At 27.5% G+C, this 19,408-nt stretch overlaps 1 protein-coding gene across 1 annotated transcript in view; it reads right to left on the bottom strand.

Moving 5' to 3' along the window:
* LOC123305123 (protein dachsous) overlaps window positions 1-19,408 on the bottom strand; it is a 471,584-nt gene that overhangs the window by 76,118 nt on the left and 376,058 nt on the right. Inside the window, exons 2-3 of the mRNA XM_044886752.1 lie at window positions 2,864-3,044; window positions 1,216-1,701 (exon numbers count right to left, since the gene is read on the bottom strand). Coding sequence (XP_044742687.1) covers window positions 1,216-1,701; window positions 2,864-3,044 — 667 coding nt within the window. The remainder of the gene's footprint in view (window positions 1-1,215; window positions 1,702-2,863; window positions 3,045-19,408) is intronic.

Here is a 19,408-nt window from a genome sequence, read left to right as displayed (position 1 = left end):
GCCATTATTTTAAAAGGAAAATACTGATTATTATTTGTACATAGAGGTTGTGCGTCTGTTCATACTATATATATTTCTATATATATAAATAAAATATGAAGTATATTAATATTTTATAACAATAACTTGAAAGTGTATTTTACAATAACACATTAATAGTAATAAAAAATAATAATAATAGATATGCACATTTATAACTAATATAATAATTATAGATCATATAAAATTTTAAAAAGATTCAAACATGTACACAATTGAGAAATAATAATCAATGTACGTGAAAAAAAGTGCAATTCAATTCATATTAACATGTTTCTATTAATTATGTGAAGTTGGTCCTTTATTAGATTTAGTAACTTCAGCAGATAAAGGACCACACGTACACTCACTGTCAGAAAAAGTGCCACAGTTAAAACATTCTAAGCGTACGCATCATATGTTATGTTATAATAGTAACACTTAGAATGTTTTAAAACGAGCATTTTTTGTGACATTGAGTATACGTTGACGAGTAATATTAGTAAAATGTATTGTTCAATCTTCATGCAACGATAGAAAATATATATTTAGATTTAGTGAATCGACATTTGCGGTTTCTTTTAAATAAATTTTCAAAAAGTTCAAAAAGGCAATCGGATAAAGTTCAAAAAAGCAATTATTTTCCGAAAATATTCGGATAATTGAAGTCAATTATCGAATTAGTTCAAATTATCCGAAGCCAAATCAAGATCTCACTTGAGAGAATAATTTTATAGTATTAATAATGGTGTGAAAACTTGATTAGAAGAATCCTGATACACAATTAACAGGCATATTGAGTGCGGCACTCTCTTGGTAAAGTGACAAAGACGTAACTATACTTCTTAGGGAGGATGAAATTCACATACACGATTTTTAATCTCGTTTGCTGTTAGAGAAATTAGTTTGCCAAGTTACAATAAAAACGTAATTGATTTTTGCACATGGAAAACCAAAAACAAATTGTTTCTTATTTGCTAAGGTAGCCTCGTTAAAGATAGTCTAGTCTATTAAATTATTATTAAATATATATTAAAACATAGTCAAATAGCCATATCTTCCATAGAAGAAATATGGCCAGATCTACTACTCTGGTCCTGGAAAGAGAAGATGGCCAATCAATATTTTATAAAATTGATGATCATTTACAAATTTTTCAGAAAACTTAAAAACTAAAGAGAAACTTAAAATATTTACCTGAATCCGTGCTTGTTGCCTTAACACTTCCCACAATTGTATTTAATTTAGCATCTTCTTTTATTTGATACGTATATCGTGATTTTTCAAATATCGGAGGCCGTTGGGCCGAATCGATAACACTAATAAACACTTCAGCATCACTAATTGCACGTAAACCAGCACCATCTGTCGCGGATATATTTAGATGATGGTATGGTTGTGTTCGTGTAGATAATAACGATGGTCGACTCACAAATATTTCACCGGTGTTACGTTCAATACGAAATAAATTTGCTTCGTTTCCACTAACAATACGATATTGCACTTGACCAAATCGTCCAGAATCGGCATCTGTGGCAACAACAACTACTACGGGATTAGTGGCGGATGAGCTTACACCACCTTCACGTAACGAAACGTTATACTCGCGTGGATAAAATATTGGTCGATTGTCATTGACATCCGTTAATTGAATTTTCACCATAGCTGTTGTGCTTAATCCACCTGGAACAAATGAATAATTATTATTAACAATACAATTTTACTTCTTCAGCAATGATTAATATCACCAAAACTAAAACTTTCTGGTTAATCTGGCATAATTCACGTTTACAATACATATTTAAGTCTGGCAAAGAATCTATCAGGACAGAAATACTCAACTAGTGAGCTATGCTAAGGGTAAAAAGCTGTATTCTTGAGCTGAAAATGGTGATGGGTTGAACTAGAATCAAATAATGCTATGGATTTCTGTTGGACTTTCTTTAAAGATGCATTGATACAATATTATTTTTCCACGAACATTCTGTTTTTGTGAACTATTCCCATTCTCAAAATGTGATCTATTCCCATTTTAGTCAAATTTATACGGTTTTTTTTAAATTTACCATTTGGATCTGATCTAGCAGCAACCTTTGCACAGCAAGCTTTGCTCAGTGGTATTTATATCAAATTTCTGCTCAAAAGTCAGAAAGCTCAACTCTTTTGTTTTGCATTGAAAATGGTTTTTTTTTGTAGTTAGATAACTACTCCATTACAAACAGGCCACTTGAATTTCCTCAACTTCGTCCCCCGCTTGTTTTGCAAGCCGCAATCTACCTGCTCTTACGGCTGCATGTTATTAATGTTGCCGCTCTTGATTTACCGAGTCATTATTTATTTACTAGTATTTAATTTCCATGTTTCTACTAATATAATTTAATATTTGTGATCCATATTTGCTGTTAGAATAAATTTAAAAAATTGAAGAAGGAAATGAATTTTTGCCAAATAAAAAGTATTTTTGCACCTAAATAGTCTTTGATCATTTTTGAACATAAAAATCCCTTCGTTATATTTTGAGCTAGAATATGATATAAATACTCTAATGTTCTTTGGTAAATTTTCAAACATTATAATATCAAATGAACGATTGTAGTGATATAAATAGAAATAAAAATTATCAGAGAAGTGTGATATGATTTGCTCGAAGGAATTCCACCAATTGGTGAGAGTGATTCCATAATCCATATTGAAACTCTGTCCCATTTTTTGGGCTAAAGATGGATTAGTATAAAAGCAACAACGAATTAGTGATGTATAAAACAACAAGAGTTGATTGATCTTCGACAATAATTTAATTTATATTAAGATCTCAAATTTATAATTAAAAAACAAAAGTACTAACCTCTATCCGTAGCAATTATTGGAAATTCATAATTGGCACGAGTTTCAAAATCCAATTCAGCAGCAATACATACTTCTCCCGTACCAGATCGTACAATAAATTCATGTAAGCGGCCAAACTGTTCACCAAGTGTATAATTTACCATTGCATTGACACCACAATCTGGATCAGTAGCAGAGACCTGAAATGAACCAAAACAAAAGTATTATTAATGTGATCAATATATAAATGAAAAAATTATTTATTGTCAACTATTAAAGTCAAATTTGTATGTTGAACAAGTAACAAATAATGGATGATAATGTAATGTTTTTTTTTTTTGTTTGTTTATAGACTTTCTTTAGCATCAGAAGAAGGAATTGTATAAATTTTTTTTATTAAGTTTTCTTAGGCTTGGATATATTAAAACACAGTTGGTATTGTGTTTTATTTGTATCTATGTACCGCGTAAATTGTAGTAATAGTAAGGTGGTGTTTATGTGTAAGCCAATAGGTTTGTTTTATAATTGTAAAAAAATATTCGATTTGGAAAATATCATCAAAACCATCGCAAACCTCAGCAGGCTCAAATTATTTCTCAAAGACTTAATTTATCATAAAGAGTGATTTGAACAAATACTTATAAACGTAAATTTTGCATCCTTTCAATCAATGTTTAATATCTATTTTGTAAAAAATACTATCAATAGGGAATATTTATGTATTTCTTTTATATTTTCAATTCATTGTTTACACCGTTATAAACAAAGTAAAAAATATAAATACTGCTTAAAAATGCTGTATTTAAGTGTAAAAAAATATTTAAAAAAAATATTTGGCGCTCTCTGTTGATGACGTATAAGTACGTGATCTGTTAATTGGTGATAGTTCAATGTATAATTTAAACTTAAAAATAATGAAATTACAACACAGAATTTACGCTCGTTATCATTAAGTTTTCTAATAAACAGTCGTAGAATAGTATAATTTAAATATGTTTGTGTTTATTCCAGAATTTTTAGAAATTCGCTTAAACGTAGGTATATTAAAAACATAAAAATTTCTATTTATGAGGGACGTTTTAGAATATTTTTACAAATTGTGAAAGAAAAAGTGAAAACAAACCTTACAATACAAAAAACTACAAAACTACGTGTTTTTTTATTTGTATTTTTTACATTCATCTATTCAACCGTTTAAACTGAGACTGAAACTACTCATAAGTACATTACTGAGTGTTAAATGTTATCAGCAGACACATGCTGTTTTTACAAGATAAACAAGGATAATAAATTATAAATTTACAATAAACTAGTATTTACTACAACAAATGATTGAGAAGAAAAAAATTGTCTTTCTTATAAAATTATTTTTTGTCATTAGCGAATTCCCTTTTCAAGTGTGCTTTTGTATCGAAGATGAAATTTTACAGAAATTTCGTCAAATGTTTATTGATACTACCTTGTAGCCAAAGAAAATGACCTTCGTTAAAATTTATATCGAGGCTTTAGCTGCTTTTGGTAAAGCGTTTAAAAACGAGATTTAAAAAGTACAGTTAAAACATAATTATTAAAATTTTATGCCCACTTTTAATAAAATTGTTATTTTTTAATAATAGGCAAAGTTACAGATGGCGATAAACTTATTTATCATTCAACCATTTGTCGTTAATTTAAAAATAGTTTAACATCATATATTCCTTAAAAATTAAAATTAAAGATAATTGAAAAAAATACACTCGAACCAGGACTTCTTGGATGCATGTTAAGCGCCCTATTAATTAGGCTATTCGAGTTCTAGACACAGAGTGCAATTTTTTCAGCTCATTGAATTTTTTTACTTTGTTTATCTACTCATTTATTATTATTACTTTTTGTTTTTGTTTACTTTTAATCATGCTTACGATATTTATTTACATCATGGTCTCTCGATTATAATTGATGTTTTTAATATGATACATACAGGTGTAACTAAATATTGACAAATATCTTGTCTAGTAATTTTAATTAAAGAGAATTGAAAAAAATTTCATATTCCACTTTATTCAGTCTATATTCATCTGCACTTAAAGTTAGTTTTTATAATTATTAATTTTTAGAATTTATTAACATGTGAGAATTTGAATTATTATTAGAAGGGAATTCACTTAGTTTACGCAACTTGTGTTGCGAATTTTTATTTGATTATTATAAATAAATTTATTTTTTCTGTTGACGTTATTGAATAAACGGACATATGTTAGTTTTATATTGCAATCTTATTATATTCCTTCCTCATCTATCACAATATGAGTATTATACAATTGAATCGAAGCAATTGAGTTTCATTCAAATTCAAAATGAAGAAGATATCAATACAATCACAAAAAATAATCAATTTCCAATGCCTAGCTAGAGTCAGCTAGATATTAATAAAAATAATTTATGTAAATAGTTCTATATGATGTTAAATTTAAGTAGCCCGTTACATATTAGAAATATATTTTCAAATATATTTAAATAATATCGTGTGAAAAATTTCCCGTTCATTATACTTAAATAATTTTATCATCGTGGATTTAAAAAAACAGCTGAGTATGAATTTTAGCGATAAGTTTTTTATTGAAAAAATTCATCAAAAATTATAATTTTAAAAATTATTGCTCTTTTTTCATTCAATTCTTTTTTAAAAAAAATTTTTATTTTCAAAATTTTGTTTTTAATTACCTTAATACCAGGATATTTGAAAATAAAAATTTTGTTTGAATCTGAATATGAATATAATTGGGTGTCTAAATATTTAAACATTTTTAGGGTCAAGAAGTACTTATTAATTAATTACACTAATTGTAAATGTTTCAGATTATAAATGTTTTGATTATGTTTGTTCAAAAAAAATAAAATGATTTCGGTCTAATTTCCGAAATTCAAGGTTTTATAAAGCAAAATATTCAATGCCAAATTTTTTGGGTTCAGAGGAAGAAATCTGATATGCATTTCAAAAATTAATTGAAAAATTATTAAAAAGATATTCAATTTATGCAAAATTTATTTCATTTCAAAAAAAAAAGTTGTCTTGCTTTTCATAAAGAATACCTTTCTAATTTAAAATAATCTTTTAGCCTTTAACATTTATGAAATTGAGATTGCCTGATAAGTTTGATATTCCCCAAGTAAATGTGTATTCAAAGAATGGATTATTCAAAGAATTTTCCGTAATATCAGTGCTGATACAATCTGTTTTTCAAAATTTTATTTTTTGTTTAAACATATTTAATTGATGAATTGATTCAATTTTTCATCGTTTTGTTTTAAATGTCATTAATAATAATTCGCAACGTTTTGCGTATAATTTAAACTGTACAAAGGTTTCAAAAGTTCAAAAAAATAAAATAAAATAAATAAAAAACACTATATTGTTATAAATAATATGTTATAATAGTTTATAATAATATTATATTGTTAATATTATTTATTCATTTTAGAGTAGAATTGTTAATGACAAATGACGGAAATGTGGGTGTATTAGTCATGTCATTTAAAATAGTCTGTGAAATCATTCGTCACTAAACAGAAATAACAAATATCATTTTATATTACAACTAGAGTGATACCCACCCGCTTCGCTGGATTTAAAAGTAAATATTGATAAATATTGCTCCCGCTTATCCCTTTTCTATAACACTCGAAATAATGGTGGGGATTGTTTTACACAGGTAAAATATATTATTTTTTTAAATGTATAATAGTAGTTATTCATTGAGTATATCAGAGAAGTGGCTTTGAAATATTTTATATTGACTCTTTTACAGAAATCTGTAATTTATGGTAATTTCCAATGTCAAATTAATTAAAATTATTAGTATTTTTTTTAAATATATCTTTATAAATTATATATCATGTGTTATTTTGATATATCAGCTATATTGCTGTACAGTTTCATTAAAAACCATTCGCTAGTTTAAGCGTGAAAGCGTAACAAACAAACAAACAAACAAACATGCTTACTTTCGCATTTATAATATAAAGAGATTATTAAATATATAATATAAAATAATAAAGTGAGATGGATATATAAGTATAGTATAGGTTCGTATATTATAGGTACTATGTTATAAACTACATCGTTTTATTTATAATTTTGTGGAATATGTCAACCGAAATGTGTTCAAAGCTGTGTCCAAACGAAAAGAAGGCATCATGATTAAAGACTCACGAATATATTCATGACATTTACAAGGTGTGAGAAAAGGATAAAGATAGATTAGTAATGTTCATTTTATTTTACAAAATATACAATACATACTAAGTGGTATTCAAAAAGTTTCAACAGTCGTAGCCTCTTCATTACTGGCGTCCAGTCCACTGCAAAAAAATCTTTTTACTTCGTTTAGTCGCAAGTGTAAAACAGTTTTTTTTTTAACTTCAGGTATTTTCAACTGCATTCAAACTTATACCAAGTGAAAACAAACAATTGACTGAGTTAATTGTTGAAATACCATGTTAACACAGAGTTGATTACGCACAATCGTTTGTTTTTTACGTCATGTAAGTAAAGAAATATAGTCACTCTTAGGCAGCCACAGTTGTGTATATATAACACGATTGTGGGTTCACATATACATAGCTCATATTCCCATATAGCACACACTCTAATGTTCTAATTTAATTTACGCCCTCACGGCTAAGCCATGATGTTTACGAAAAAAAAATGTTTCAAAGTTTCAAAAGTTGTTTATTTTTTTATAAGGAACATTTTTTATATTTAAATTTTTGTGCTATCTCTGACGGTCAAGATCCAATTGACCTTTCTGATATCTATTGATATCTTATTGATGCCTTTTTTCGTTTTTCAGTTATCGTGATGACGGGCAGACAGACGGACGGACAACCGGAAATGGATTCATTAGGTGACTTTATGAACATCTATACCAAAATTTTGTTAGTTCCATCAATATTTTTAACGTTACCAACTTGTGATAAAACTTAGTATACCTTGATATATTTCATACATACATGGTATTAAAATGCAACCCGGTCCAGAGAAAGGAAAAGCAGACTGATATAATATAATTTTAGTGATTTTTTAGAAATACAATAGTATAAATGCGAAAATAACATGTGCGCAGTATACTGGACATTGCTTATCATTTGTTCGCGAAATGATTCTTTTACAATTTTTACTAGTGCTATTTTTTACTAATTATATATTTACAGTTGTGGAATTCCACACCTTCTTAACAACATCATCGTTATCTCTAAACTTAGTTAACGCTTGATTTAATCTTTTAAACGATTACGTTTATTGTAATAATTAATATCATAACAGTAAAATCCGTCTATCTATTACTGCCTAAACTAAGCCTAGTAGATAGTAAGAATACAATTACTGACCGTAGATACAATGTTAACTATAGCGAAATTGAAAAATACCTACAAATGCCAAGAGACTTCAACGCGTGTAACATATTCAAACCCAAACTATAAATATAATTTCCAAGTTTATACAGTCAGTACGTTCAATTAACGATTTAATAAAGGGAAACTATTTTTCAAGGGTGTAGGTGAATGCGTCGCTAATTATATCTTAACTTAATCTGTACTTATTCTTTAAATTTATATTATGAGTGAAAGGAATTACGTTACGTTTTTTTTTTTTTCAACAACTAGGTGTAGATACCTATTTTAACAAATAATTTGTACCATGTTTATAAAACTAATTCAATTGGCTTATTAATTAAATGCGTTCCATGTTTACTAGGTATGTATACTCAACGATCATATCTCAAAACAATATATGCCCGAAATACTTGCCTTTTCAGAAATACTTTTAAAATTGTTTAAAGTTGAATTAGAAAAAGGTTTAGACGTCAAGCGAAACATTACTTTGTTGTTAAAATTTATTGAGTAATATAAATGTAAGAAGTAAGTATCCTAACGCTGCCGCTCTCGTAATTTTTAATTAAATCTCTAGAGTTTTTGGGCCATTCGGTAATAAAATGAATGTTTGGTGCATGATGGTTCATCGTAATTCTTAAGGATGTATTTTTTATATTACGAAAAAAGAACTTTTTCAACTTTGTTTTTTATTTTTTAAGGTGTGTATATATTATTTTCATGTTTATTTTGGGAACTTTTTTTTTTTTTTAATTTTATTAATGTTTGTGGTAGGTATGTAATTTTTTGTACATCAAAACTTATTATAATGAATTTACAATTTTTCTTTTATTTATTTTTTTCTGTTTTTCGAAAGAAAATTATTGTTTTCACCGCGAAATTCGATATGCAAGATTGTATCATATCTACACTTTTTAATTTTCAATCTCCAACAAATGTATTTAAACGAGTGTATAGTTCGATTCATTTGATATTTCGAATGAGAGAGCAGTTTTCTGAAATTTCAATACTATTACGCTTACAGTCAAATAGGAGCGTAGAATAGAAATATAATATTTTACTAGAAGAAAGAAATATTTTAGATTTGAAAATGCTCAATCTTATGAAAATGGAAATATTATTAATTGAATTTATATTAGGTTTTTGGTAGTATATACTATATTATAATAAATAATTAAAATAATAAAAAATAATTTTATTATTAGTGTATGACTACAAGTTTTTTTATTTGATATCAAAATTTCTCGAATTTGCGTTCATTGCGCTCAAGAGATTCAATTTCAGAAATATTATAATAAATAAAGTTGACTTTTATAATATGAATCCACTTCCATTAGCTTAATTAGAAAGTAATTGGTGTTGTGTCTAATAGTGACAGACACCGGGCTGTTTTATTTTTATTTCTGGTTTATTGTAAAAGGAGTACGTAATAAGACACTTTTGTGTACATAATTCTGTGTGTATGTACCTGTTCTTATTATTATTATTTTTTTTTTGAGTAATTGAATCACTCAGTATTTCGCATAATTATTAATGAATGTGGTTTTTTAAAAATGTACTTTTAGTGATTGTAAATGTAGATAATATTACTCTATTATTATAATATGCTAAAAAAGTTTCGCAATCATGATATTAAGTTTACGAATTTTTAATTTGTACGGTCATGGTGTTAAGTATGTGTATTGGCTAAGATTTCGAAAATATTGGTCAACATTCAACATGAAAATCATAAAATATCAGTGTTTATTATGATTTTTTAGTGATAATTTTTTTGAGAAATAAACTGTTGGAAAAATAACTGAAACAAAACGATAATTTTCTTTATTTATTCTTATTTGGGATACTTTACAGGATGTATAATGTCCGGTGATTTTCAAATTTCATTGAAAACTAAAATTATTTGGATCCTGATGGTAATGGCTACGAAGAACGCAGTATCCACGCATGTATTTTCATAGCGCTTAATGGATCACAATATTTGGCGACACCACATTTAAACATACTTTTAAGTATCTCAATTAAGAATTTTCGAAGAGCTTCGAGATTTTAAAAGCTAAAAGACATAAGTGTGAAGTTCAAGAATCGTTTTTTATATAATACTTAATTATTTGGTATATCCAAGATATCTAACATTTCCAAGACCAACTTCAAAAAAACGATTTAAGTTCGAAATCTCAATCTAGAATTCTGCAAGACAATGCCATCTTTTTTTAGCCAAATAGCTTTAATATCAATGCTAATATAAAAGCTGCATCCAATCACAGATTAATGATTGGGATGTTGTATATTTCCGAGCCAAATTAAATTGTTTACCAATACTCTTCATTGAAAAACTCTATTATATCCCAATCTCTCCTGATACTCTCTCTATGTTAAGACTATAACCGCAAATATTATGTTTCCTAAAAAATTTTAAAAACTAATAAATTTGCAAAAAAAAAAACAAAAACATAAATTACTCTTCTTTTTATTTATTAATGCATTTGTTTGGTTTTCTTTTTATAAATCAAAGAATGTGTTCGAGTGGACGTAGGATATTAATAACTGTTGGACCGAAATTAATTACCTATATTCTTTTTAAAAAACTGGAATTGTTTATTTTAATTAAATCGGTCTTTTAAAAAACAATAATCGGCATTTATTCTTAAAAAAATTCTTCTAAATGCAATGTGTGACCTTCAAATATTTTTAAAATCATGATTAACGTTATAATTCAAAATTAAAATGCATCAGTAAATATTTATCGCAGATACATGTTGAACTTTACAGAAAGGTAGGTACAGTATCAAAATTTGTGTAATCAGGAAATTTTTATATTTTAATAAATATATAGTAATCGAATACATATGGTTATTTATAGAAATGTCACGTCATGGTCATTGTTATAATCATTGGCTTATTATTTGCTTAAATTTTTTCGGTTTATGTAAATCAATTTTTGTTTATTTTAAGGAAATAATTTTTGGAATATACAAGTACCATTGTTCGGGTCCTTTCCATCTACTCGTTGTAAAATTAAAACTGGTATATATGAAATATATATCAAGCATATACTAATTTTAGTCCCAAGTTTGTAACGTTTAGAAATATTGATGATATGAACAAAATTTTGGTACAGGTATTTATGAAATAACCAAATTAGTCCATTTCCATTCCCTCCGTCATCACGAAAACTCAAAATCGGAAAACATATATCTATCTAAAATTTGTATAGCGTGCTCAGGACGTAAAACGTGTATTTGAGTTCATAAATGAGCAACATAGGTCAATTGGATCTAGGGCCCATCTTGTAAACCGATAGAGATAGAATAAAAGTTTAGATAGAAAAAAAAAATTGAAAATGTTGGAAACACTTTCTCGTAAGTAGCATTGTTTTCCCGTGATGGCGCAAATTAGGGTAAAAGGATGGTGTTCATTTTCTCAAAAAATATAACAGTTAGATGAAAATTTGTAAATAGTTTTAACTGGAGAGTCTGGTAATTGAAAAAGTAAAAAAAAAAGTTTTCTAGAAAATACTTCGAAAACTAGAACAAATGAAGGAACAAAAGTTTTTAACTTTTCTAATTTATTAAAAATAGTGCAAGCAATATTCTACATTGTCTGCAAAGGGTATTTCAACAGTTAATTCAGTCAATTGCTTATTGTAACTTCTTTTGAAATTGTTTTTACAAAAATCTTTGTCTAAAATCAATTAAATTTTTAGTAAACGCTTCTTGCACTTTTTATATTACTAATAATTCTTTACCATCGTGATGTTTAGAATTAAATACGGTGGTCAGATACATAATTCAAAAAATATAGTGTTCCCAGAGCTATAATTATTGATTAAATTTCTAACCCTTAAGTTTAAATTATCAAATCGAAATTTTGATTGCAGAACTTGTAGCAGATGGACGACAAAGTCCGTTGAATAAAAGCTTCAAGACATGCAAGAAAATTTCAATTAATCTTGATTTTAAATATAAAAACTGTTTGGTCAAATGGGTAAGGGCAAAACAATACTTGTATCATATTAACTTGTATCATATTACAAATTCATGCGTCAAGTATCTAAAACAAAGTAGACAATAGGGCATAAATTAAATTTGATGAGTACACGATAATTCCAACTAACTATAATTAGTATTCCAAAGATTACACCAAAGAAAACAACTCATTATTATATCTTTCTCTCAAAGCGGGGTTCTTAAAAAAGGTATATTTTTGTGATCAACAGAAATTGATATTCACTTAATATTATGTTTTTATCTTTGTCTTACATAATAAATATTGTGTAATGATTACTTTTATTTTTATATTCGACATCAAGGGGTGTGTCTGTACAGTAGCACAATACCAGAGGGCGCTATTCGGCACCCATGCGTCATTTAATATAATCGTATTAAATAACCATATGAATACACAATTTACATAAATAAGATAGTGATAGTGTATGAAGGGTATAAACAACAAAATATTGATTATCTTAAAGAAGGTATTTCGAGAAAAACATTCCAACAGTTTTAGGAAGTTTTCAATTTTATTAATATATATACCCAATGCAGCAAGTTTTACTCCCTATATTTAACTCGTAGGAACTACTTGAACGCTTGTCTGCGGAAAATTTTTTAACTCTTTCCCTGTGATCCAATCGAGCCGGCAAACTCATTGTAATGATAAAAAATTCTGAATTTCCTTGCCGAAAGTATGGTCTAACAATCAATAAAATAACGATTCGAAGTTTTTATACAAATTATGCTGTAATTATTATGTTATTCTGGATTGTAAAATTAAGATATTGATTTTATCAAATTTCCAAATTCAATTTCGCGCTTGCAATATGTTGTGACTACCCTATATATTAAATGGCGTAAGTGATCAAATGATGCGGAATTCTGTCCTCAAAAGTCGTTCTTTCTGAAGCTAAATACGGTTAAGGGATACAGAAAATAAAAAAATAAAAAATATTTAAATTAAATAAAGGATAATAAAAACTTGATGGGGTAGAAAGGGTGCTTCGTCAAATGATTAATACATACTTAAAACCTCATGAGTGGCTTATTTTTGGCCAGTCTACCCAACGTCATATTTAAGCTATCGTTCTGAAAAAACGGATCAGAGAATTTGAGAACATAATTTTTACAAAAGATTTCGAACAATTTCAGGAACAATTATCTCATTTCAAGTAAAAAAAAACACTTTACTTGCAGAGTGGCTTTGGTTAATCATCAAATATCCAACCTACGCGCTTGTAAAATTCTACTGATAATAATTACTAGTTATGTTTACCGGAGTCCTTTGCAGGTATCTGTTAAAGAAATTTGGACGAAATTCTACGCTCTCTTTTTATTTTTTAAAGTTTTAAACAAAAATTAACAATAAAAAAATTAAGAAGTGATCTAAAATGGACATCGTTTTATTAAGAATGGTAATGAAAATTTTTGCATAAGTCCTTTTCGTGAGATATTGGTAACTTTATTCACGTATTTTTATTTAATATTGTTTGTAATAAATAAATTGTTTCAACATTGCGATTACGATAAAATCAAAAGTATATTTTTCATTAATTTCTGGTAATAATGTAATATAAAAGTTTTTTTTAGATAAAATTAAAAAAATATTCAAACATATTAATTATCTGAAATTAAAAAAAAAAGAAGTTATTAAGTAATGATTAACTGTTGTTTTTTTTTTTCATTGTATTCTTTCGAATTTTAATTAAATTTTTATGTTCCAAATTTAAAATGGCTGACAATTTAACGGATCAACTATCAAAAAAGAAAATAAAGAAGAAATTAATAAAGAATCGTTTAATATGAAATATAATTTACATACAGAATGTTCCATAATTTACATCTCACTTGATTTTGGGGGGTAAAAAAGTTTAACTCGCAATAGGTGTATTTTTTCACTTTCTTTAAATTATATTGTAAGTTACGCTGTAAAAAACGGGTCATTATTTTTCAAATAATGTGTTTTAAATTGCTCGTCCACAATTAACGTTTATCAATAAATAAGTTTGCGGGAACATTTTTGTTGTTTGGGTTATTTATGCTGGGTATATTTTTGCGAAGTTTTTGTTTTAGTTATTTATAAAAATATATTGGTAAAATCTGTTGGCTTAATTCTTAAAATGAAAAGAGTGGTCTATGTAGGGTATGACTATACCCGGGATACTTTAGAGCAGTGCTGGGCAGACTTTGACTTTGTTGTACACTGATAGACTTTTAGCAAAAGATGTGTGTTCCGAAGTTAGATGGATGATTTACTGTATGTATGTTACGAAGTGAGATGGATGATACTCATTGAGAGTACCTGCTTCTACCTGCTGAGTTACTTCAAAGAGTAACCACTGTCTTTCCGTGCTTTAGAGAGACTAACCGCAATGTGTATTTTAAAGCAGGCATAAACAAATGTGACTCGGTGAAGTCCCTCGGACTCCTAACTTAAAATACCAGTAAGACAGTGACAATCTAACCAGTGACAACAAAAAATACGAGTAAGACAGAGAGACAATATTTTTTTTCTACCTATCTCTTTACTATTAGAGAAACTGAGATAGGTGGAAGAGTCGTATACCCTTCTCGCTTCCTCATCTATGAGCAATGCGAGCTTGAATAAAGAAAAACACAATATAGTTTATGGCACACAATAAAGTTATAACAATGGTGACTTCGACTTAAAATAACTCGCCCATGCCTGTTTTAGAATCCAGTCGTACAATTTATTTAATTATAATTTATAATTTTGCTAAATATAAATTATTTTAAAGTAGAATTATAAGATCAAACTATATGCTTTTAAAACGTACTTTGTTTTTTTTCGAGGCTGGTCTCTCTAAAATAACCCGTGTACATCCCATTAAAAGAATGGGCTTTTTTTCTCTTAGACTGCTCATTTTAAGTAAGTTATAATGGATCGTTAATATCCATCTATTCGTCCAATACCTACTCAAACACAGTATCGCAGTTCTATAAAAAGCATCGGTTGTCGTATAGCAAAATGATTTTTATAAAAATTACCTGAAACCGATAAATACATGTATCATATGTTTTATGCACATATATTGTTGTTTGCGTATTTTAGTTTTTTGACATCGTAATCTATAATAATTTTGAATTTTTGAATATTGTGTATTTAACTTATATTATACATAGTTATTATAATTTTTTTTTTTTGAATCTCAATACTTTTTTTTTAAGTATATATTTTTTTTTTTTAAATATAGCAGGTTATTTTATATTAATAATAATTTAATGCTAGTGGATATGTATATACGAATATGTATTTCAGTGTATTATAAAACCCTATACACTCTGATAGGTATTAAATTGCCTAAAGGGTTATTGAAAAATATTTCTTAAAAATTCTATAGCCTACCTATATTTCATAACAGCAGATTGGAAGAATTTGTGTATGAAGTAGTGGATGAAATAAATTAGTTTATAATAATAATATTTATTAATAATATTATAAATTTGGTAAAAATACCGGAAAAAATCTTCACGTAAAGCGTATAGGAAGGAAGCAAATAAAATATTTTTTCGAAGGGTGAATAAAAATTGGTTCTTTTCGTTGTTGGTGATTATTTTATTAGACTTGTTGAATAATGTAAAATTATTGACTTTTTCGTATTTACTAATTTTAGGGAGTAATACTGACAAATTGAAATTAAAAAACAAAAAAAAATAAAAACAAGTGAAAACAAACAATTGACTGAGTTAATTGTTAAAAAACCACGTATAGATGTTGATTACTCTGTCACATATAATACATGCTATACAATTTGCGCAAAATTTGCGCTCTTACGGGTAAACAGTGATGTTTACAAAAAAATGTTTCAAACAAAAGTTGTTTATTTTTTTAAAAGGAACGATTTTTAGGAAGGAAAATATTTGTTCTATCTCTAACGGTTTACAAGATGGGTCCTACGGACCAAAGACCCAATTGACCTAAATGTTGCTTATTTACGAACTCGACCTCACTTTTTACGTCCTCAGCACACTATCAAAATTCAGCTTGATATCTTCTTTCATTTTTGAGTAATCGTGATGAAAGACGTACAGACGACAGACGGCAGGCGACTGATGACTGACGACAGACAGACAGACAACCGGAAAATCGACTAATTAGATGATTTTATGAACACCTATACCAAAATTCTGTTTATAGCATCAATATTTTTAAGTGTTACAAACTTTCGACTTAACTTAGTATACCTTGGTATATTTAATATACATGGTATAATTAGTCGAAAATAATAGTCTTTTAAATTTATATATGTAAAATGTTTTATAAATAAATGTATTATGTCATGGTAATTAATAAAGCTTCTTCAATGAAATCTTGCAAACAAAAGTTTGCTAAGCCTACAGTGACCTTGAGAATGCTCAGCCAGCTCAGAGGGTTTTGAACTTTAGCTTATCAACCTTTCCTCACTTTCAGAATTAAAGGAGGTTTACTAACTGTTTAAATATTTTATTGAGAATCGGGCAATAGACAAAAATTGAATGCAAAACTTTTCTGTACTTAAACCATTCTTTTGTTTTTGCATAATCAATATCTGCGATAATGCTAGCAACATTTTTTCCTGAACAAATTCTGCAAAAGTAAAAAGTGACTGCTCATCAATTTTGAGCTGACTTGAAGTGACTTAAGGCTATGATCAAAGCACTTCCATAAGATGTTTTTCTTTGAGAATCTGAAAACTTTTCCAGATAAAACTTTAGGTATATTTGGTTATAATTAATACCTAAAAAGAAATAAAATTGGTTATGTTTGAACGTTGTTTTGAAATTTGAAGAACAAATTCGTAAACGAGAACAATCTGTCCTGTGAAAAGAGAGCACTGTAGAGAAGAAGTATGTAGAATAATAATATCAATAAAATGTTTATGTATTTTATATTTGAAATAGATGATAATTAATTATACAAAACTAAGAATATACAGTTAAATCTCGATATAAAAAAAATCATTTAAATAACATGATTTAAAGAAGTTCGACTTTAAGTTTGGTATAAAATTTATTAATATACATTTTGTTTATATACAACTGCTGATCAGTAGATTGCAAATTCTAATTCATGTTAAATGTTTTTTATATGCAGGTGAACCAATGATTTCATTATACTTACATACACATTTATTGTATTCAATCAGTGGTAGTCAAACATAATATTTTTAAAACTTGAATACAATTAACATTTAAGTATGGACATTTATGGGAAGTCCAAATTTTGATACTATGTATATGAAATATACCAAGGTATACTAAGTTTAGTTGCGAGTTTTGTAACGCTTAAAAATATTGATACTATGAACAAAATTTTGGTATAGTGTTCATAAAATCACCTAATTGGCCCATTTCCGGTTGTCTGTCGTCTGTCATCACGATTACTCTAAAATGAAAAGAGATATCAAGCTGAAATATTTTTAGCGTGCTTAGGTCCGTGCTCGGGTCTTGTGTCTGTAGGACCCATCTTGTAAACCGTTAGAGATAGAACAAAAGTTTAATATAAAAAATATTCCTTATAAAAAATAAACACTTTTGCTTGGAACATTTTTTCGTAAACATCACTGTTTACCCGTGAGAGCACCAATTATGCTCAAATTGTATAATATGTACTATATGGTAATATTAGTTATATATGTGCGACATGAATGTATGTGTAATGTGATAGAGTGGTGGTATTTCAACAATTAACTCAGTCAATTGTTTGTTTTCACTTGTTTAACATGCGTTTGTTTCCCTAAACAAGCTGAATTGAACAGTAATTTAATATCAATAAACATAGTCGATTTATGATATTTTGTGAAAGACGTCTATTTTAAGCGTATAATATTAGTTTAATATATTTTAATATAAGTTATTATAAAATAAAATATGGCTTATATATTATGTTCTTAAGTTCTCCCTATTTTACTGGTAACATCTTTTTCAAGAATGTAAAATTTATGTAATCTAATAACAAATGTTCATGACTCATTTATGGTATTTAAATACAGTGAGTTAAAAAATTCAAAAATTTATTTTTATTTTATATGCCTTTTTTGGGTTTTGAATAAATCACAAATCATAAAATTGTTTCTTATCGAACTTATGGTATGTTGTTTATAAGATTTTGTTCAACAAATTTAAAAATTAACCTTTAATCAACAACCGAAAAACTGAATAATTTGTTTTATATTTAAATTTGGCCTCATTAGATATTTTAAAAAAAATGTCACATTTTACTTAGTAGTTTATAACGATTAAATTTGTTTAACCTCTATGTGCACATAGACAGCAAGATTTTGAATTCTTAGGAAAAAAACTTGAGTTATAACTATTTTAAAATTATTAAAACTTCAAAAAATTTAAATTACCGAAAAATTCAATTATTAACCTCAAAATGGCATAGGTACGTAAATTTAGCTAAACCTAGACGATCGAGATGATGTGCACTCCTTTTCTGTTACGGTTTGAAAGAAATATTTTCAATCCTTAGGGCTGATTTTTCGTTCCAGAATTGATTTTTTCGTTTCGTTCCTTCGTGAGTAAACAGTGATTTTTACAAAAAAATGTTTCAAACAAAAGTAGTTTATTTTTGGATAAGGGACATTTTTTACATTTAAACTTTTGTTCTATCTCAAACTGTTTACAAAATGGGTCATACGGACCTAAGATCCAAAGTATGTTGCTCATTTAATAACTCGATCTCACTTTTTACGTCCAAAATTTTAGCTTGATATCTTTTTTCGTTTTTGAGTTATCGTGTTCACAGACAGACGGACGGACAACCGAAAATGGACTAATTAGATGATTCTATCCAACACCCATACCAAAATTTTTTCCGTAGCATCAATATTTTCAAGCGTTACAAACTTGGGACTAATAAACTTAATATACTATGTATATTTCATACATACATGGTATAAAAATGTGTTAAACTTGTGGTGCGTATCTATTCGAATGGAATTGACAGGTTAAGAACTCTTTGCACAATATACTGCTTTATATCCTCTTAAAATTCAGAGGAACAATCAGTGTGTATTACTTCTAGAATTCTTCTTCTAGCACTATATACCTTCGCATAGATGGTATGTGAGTTTCCCAAACCAGATTTTTTTAAATATGAAACGCTTGAAAGAACAATATTAGCGATATCGTTACAATACTCTTTCTTATTGCTTATTTATCTTATTTTAAAAAACATTCAATATATTGAATTT

This window comes from Chrysoperla carnea, chromosome 1 (assembly GCF_905475395.1).
Source record: "Chrysoperla carnea chromosome 1, inChrCarn1.1, whole genome shotgun sequence".
NCBI lineage: Eukaryota > Metazoa > Arthropoda > Insecta > Neuroptera > Chrysopidae > Chrysoperla > Chrysoperla carnea.
The sequence above is the reverse complement of the archived record's forward strand: the minus strand, read 5'-3'. Positions and strand labels throughout refer to the sequence as shown.